The following is a 4,193-nucleotide window of genomic DNA, read 5'->3' on the forward strand; positions in this document are numbered from 1 at the left end:
ACTATTATTGAAATATGTGAGAAATAAACCACAGTTACGTACCAGAACTAAAATTTCTATAGCAGAAATATATCCAATGTAGAACTTGCAAAAGATAAATATACAAGAACTTTTCAGGCTTAACCATCACCGTAATAATGAAATGCCAACAAGAAAGTACACTGGTATTTCTTCTTTTGGAAGGAAGACCATGCGAGCTGAAAATATGGCGAACAAGATAAAGAAGGAACCAGAACTAAAAGACATTAAAGAGCTAGAAAAAAGAATTGCTAAATTAAGGAAAAAGATATTACAGATCTCTGTTACTTGTTACGTGCCATTGCACTTGATTGGCAACTACAATTACTTTCTTAAAAGGAAAGGGAATGTGTGGGATTATCTTATAATCATATATACACACACACAGAGGGAAAAACCAGAAGACTGTCAGAAATGCTAACCAAGTGCTCAAAAAGGGACTATAAGTGAACCTCAAAGTGCATAGACCCTCTTACACTCATTGTTTGAAAACTCTGAATCTGATACCACCGACACAGACCATGACTGTGAGTTGCTACGCCTTGCTGACCTGCGGTTACTTCTCAAATTGGATGACTCGATTCGGTGCCTAATCACCCAATAAGACATTGTCCCCAATGTGGCTGTCATGATAATTGTACCTATTACTGCGACTCCAAATGCCAACCACCTCCCGGAATCCCCGACAACAATGAAGGACATGGCAAGGAAAGCCACTGACACGAGCACACAAGCCAACCACATTAGCTTGTTAATAACAGCCATCATTTGCTTCTTAGCGTTCCTTTCTACAGCTACAACTGATGTCTGAACAACCACAACAGCCAAAGATATGAAGAGAGCAAGTGAGTCAAATATGATGAATACTGTGAATGCTGTGTTGGGAGCAATATTTGCTTCTCCTAGAGATTTTCTAGGACCAATATTTTTGGGATCAACATACTGGCCAGGGACAGTAAAAATGGCAGCAAAGGCAACAGTTGCAATAAGAACGGCAACAATTGTGGTGGAGCTGATAGCATTATTGAGCCCTTCCTCATGCATTTTGTTGATCCTCTTAGCTATACCCCGTACACGCTTTCGCGTTTGGCATGCTTGCTCAAGCTGGTTGTGCACCTCATGTTTTATGTCACTTACGGTTTGTTTTAATTCCTTGGCTGAACTTGCTTTAGGCTTTGACCCTATGGATTTTGCACTCTGAACTCCATGCTCTTGTAGGAGAATTGCTATATTTGAATGCCCTGATTTCTCAGCAGTGTCAAGAGCAGTTTCTCCTGATTTGTTAATAGCGTCTTTATCGATTTCCTCATGATTTAGTAGTGCCTGAACAATCTGTAGAAAAGCATAGGGTCAATATGAGGACTTCAAAATTTATCTAGAGATTGAATCTTTTCTTAAAGAACATTAATTCTTTAGCTGCTTCGATGCAGATTGGGCTTATAGCAGACATCTGACTGTGTCATGCTCCAAATTTCAATTGTAGCAACAGGTTCCTAATCTGTATAGTAGAGGTAGATGCAGAATATGACATGCCATCTTATATCATGTTTTAGTAGAAACTGATCTGCACAATAACATTTATCACAAATACATAGCAGTTTGAGTTGCAAGAATTTTCCTGGTGTTTAAACTTGTGCAAAAATGAAGACTTTGGCATGACTACTATTACCCATATTCTTCTCATACTCTTAACAAAATAAGACTGGATTACTGCATGTACTATGGAGTTTTCCCTGTGTGTTGGGGAAAAAAATGAGGGCATTGTTTGGGTCCTGGCACTGCTGTTTCCAGAATTCTTTAGGGACAATCTTTAGTTGAGGACATTGTTTATACTGACACTTTTTCTATGCCAATTTGCATAAGTCTTACAGCAAATGTTAAGACATGCTTTTCAAGTACTTAGAAGTTGTTATCAGCACTTTAGCTCCTTCCTAATTATGGGGTGGTGATATAGTAATGGTAACTGAAAAACACGAAGAATAGGAAATTCAACCAAACTTCAATAAGCAGCAAAAGGAGATGGCAATGTTGGTTCACCATCAATATGCTAGCAATTACAAAAATTAGAAATTTATTTGACCAAGAAGTCACTTAAATTTGATATTCGGCTGTTACTTTTTTGTATGTCATTAACTTACTGCATTCAAACATTTGGTCCACGCCCTCAAATATAAAAACTGAACTCTGATCAAGTCCTCCCAGAATGAATTTGTTGTGGTTCCATGGCTATATCAGTATCCAAAGGGGAATGTTCAGTTATTTACCTGTGAACGACCCTTTCGAGTGGCAATGTGCAGTGGAGAATTGCCCTTGTTGTCAGCCATTTTTATCAAAGCAGCATTTAACTGAATGAGCTCATCAACCACCTCAACACTCTGCCCCTTAGCTGCCATGTGCAGAGCCGTCTGCCCCTTCTTATCAATCTTCAGTGCAATTCCTGGTTCTTTTCTCAAGAGGGCCTTCACAACCTCCAAACGTCCATTTCTTGCAGAAGAATGCAAGGCAGTCTTAAGGTTGTTTCTGGTTATGGTAGCCAGGCTGTTTTGTTCTTCCAACAAAAAATTAACTATTTCAATGTGGCCTTGTGCTGCAGCAGTATGCAAAGGTGTGGTGTAGCTTTGATCAAATGTCATAGAAAGATCAGGACTGCACTCCATGAGTATCTTCAATATCTCTGGAACATGTTTACATATAAAAAATTTAACAAAAATATTCAACACTGAGGATGAATTATGTATCTTTGCTAATATTAAGAAGCTGGTAGTAACACCAAGTAAGGGAAGAATTTTAAGTACTCACTAAAATGTTCAGAAGTCTCAAATACACAATTTTTATTGCTATCACAATGAATTTTGAAAACAATGTCACATCATTAAAGTTCAGTTAGAGAATAGAATTAATTTTTTCTCAACTTCATCATATGCAGCAGCAACACGTTTAAATAGTGCTTGATTTTGATAACTCAAGGATATCACAACTTTAGGAACAGCATGAATGTTCTTTACGAACTTACCCAAGTTTCCTTGCTTAGCAGCAATATGGAAGGCATCATACCCATTTTTAGCTTTGATGCCAGCAGATGAAACATCATAATACTTCAGCATCTCCTTCACCAAATCAGTATAACCATATTCAGCAGCAACATAAAAGGCAGTTTCACCGGATTGATTCTGCTTGGATAAAAACTCCTTCAACTCTCCATCTCCTGTACTAGTGAGTATCCCCAAAGCCGCTTTCAAGTCCCCTGCTCTTGCAGCTGAATGCAAAGGGGTGTCCTCTTTTTTCCCGGTCAATTGCTTCACCATCTTCTTCCTGCCAAAGCTCTGCTGCCTCATCGGAGCCTCCATCGAACTCAATTTCACTGAAAGATTCCCCTTCTTGAGGTATCAAATTGTGAATTGCGCATCAAAGGAGAGAAGATAAACTGGCCCACTATTGCACATGAGGAACATGAGAAGAGAGGTTTTGACTTCCAATACTCAAAATGTCAAATTCAGGATATCCATACAATTCGATATTCTCTCCACACGAATACCCAGCTTCTTTCCTGTTCATAGTCCAACCGTTTGAATCATCACCACCATGGGAAACGGGACCAAAAAAAAAAAGAAGTAAAAATTTTCAACCAAACATGTAAAATTCAGAAGACAATCTTTAGGTTTTTTAACTATTCAAAGCCAGTGACGAAGGGATAGGGAACAGCGCAACTGGGTTAACATCCAGAAGATCAAAAATCAGCAGTACAGCGTGAAAGTTCATGAGAAATTTACAGATACTCACTTGGGGTTTGGGGAGGAGTAACCTTCCAATCTCTCAATCCATCTCGCGAAGCGGTAAGTGAAGAATCAAGTTAACTCGTTAAGGAATTGAAGAGCATCAATCTATAAAGGGAAACACAAAGATCATTTTTTTTTTGCAGCGAGCCAGCATGTTGGGGAAGACAAGAACATGGGAATCATACCCGCAGAACGTGAGATTCAATATTTATACCGCACAAAGGTTAACTGGTTCCTGACGTAGCAAAATAGTAACCAGTGGCAGGAGTGGAGTTACCGGCTACTATTTACTGAATCAATTAAATTTATTAGTTTGATTTATTATTATTATTTTTTGCATTGATTTTATTTGATTAACTTTTTTAAAAAATTTAACTTTTGATTTATGATTCAATTTTT

General features: G+C 38.2%; 1 protein-coding gene across 1 annotated transcript; it reads right to left on the reverse strand.

The window, feature by feature from the left end:
* Window positions 1-254: 254 nt before the first annotated feature.
* On the reverse strand, window positions 255-3,986 carry LOC127789292 (ankyrin repeat-containing protein At5g02620-like). The gene is made up of 4 exons (XM_052318167.1): window positions 3,799-3,986; window positions 3,032-3,565; window positions 2,283-2,692; window positions 255-1,350 (listed from the first exon to the last, which is right to left on the reverse strand). Exons 2-4 carry the CDS (start codon window positions 3,363-3,365, stop codon window positions 472-474), a joined length of 1,623 nt encoding a protein of 540 aa, XP_052174127.1. The 5' UTR covers window positions 3,366-3,565; window positions 3,799-3,986; the 3' UTR covers window positions 255-471.
* Window positions 3,987-4,193: the final 207 nt, after the last annotated feature.

This window comes from Diospyros lotus, chromosome 13 (assembly GCF_014633365.1).
Source record: "Diospyros lotus cultivar Yz01 chromosome 13, ASM1463336v1, whole genome shotgun sequence".
Taxonomy (NCBI): Eukaryota; Viridiplantae; Streptophyta; class Magnoliopsida; order Ericales; family Ebenaceae; genus Diospyros; species Diospyros lotus.

Coding starts and splice junctions, on each gene's coding strand:
- LOC127789292 (XM_052318167.1), bottom strand. CDS start 3,365: ATGGAGGCTCCGATGAGGCAGCAGAGCTTTGGCAGGAAGAAGATGGTG. Junction 2,693..3,031: donor TGCTAAGCAAGGAAACTTGG/GTAAGTTCGTAA, acceptor AACATGTTCCAG/AGATATTGAAGATACTCATG. Junction 1,351..2,282: donor CTCGAAAGGGTCGTTCACAG/GTAAATAACTGA, acceptor GCTTTTCTACAG/ATTGTTCAGGCACTACTAAA.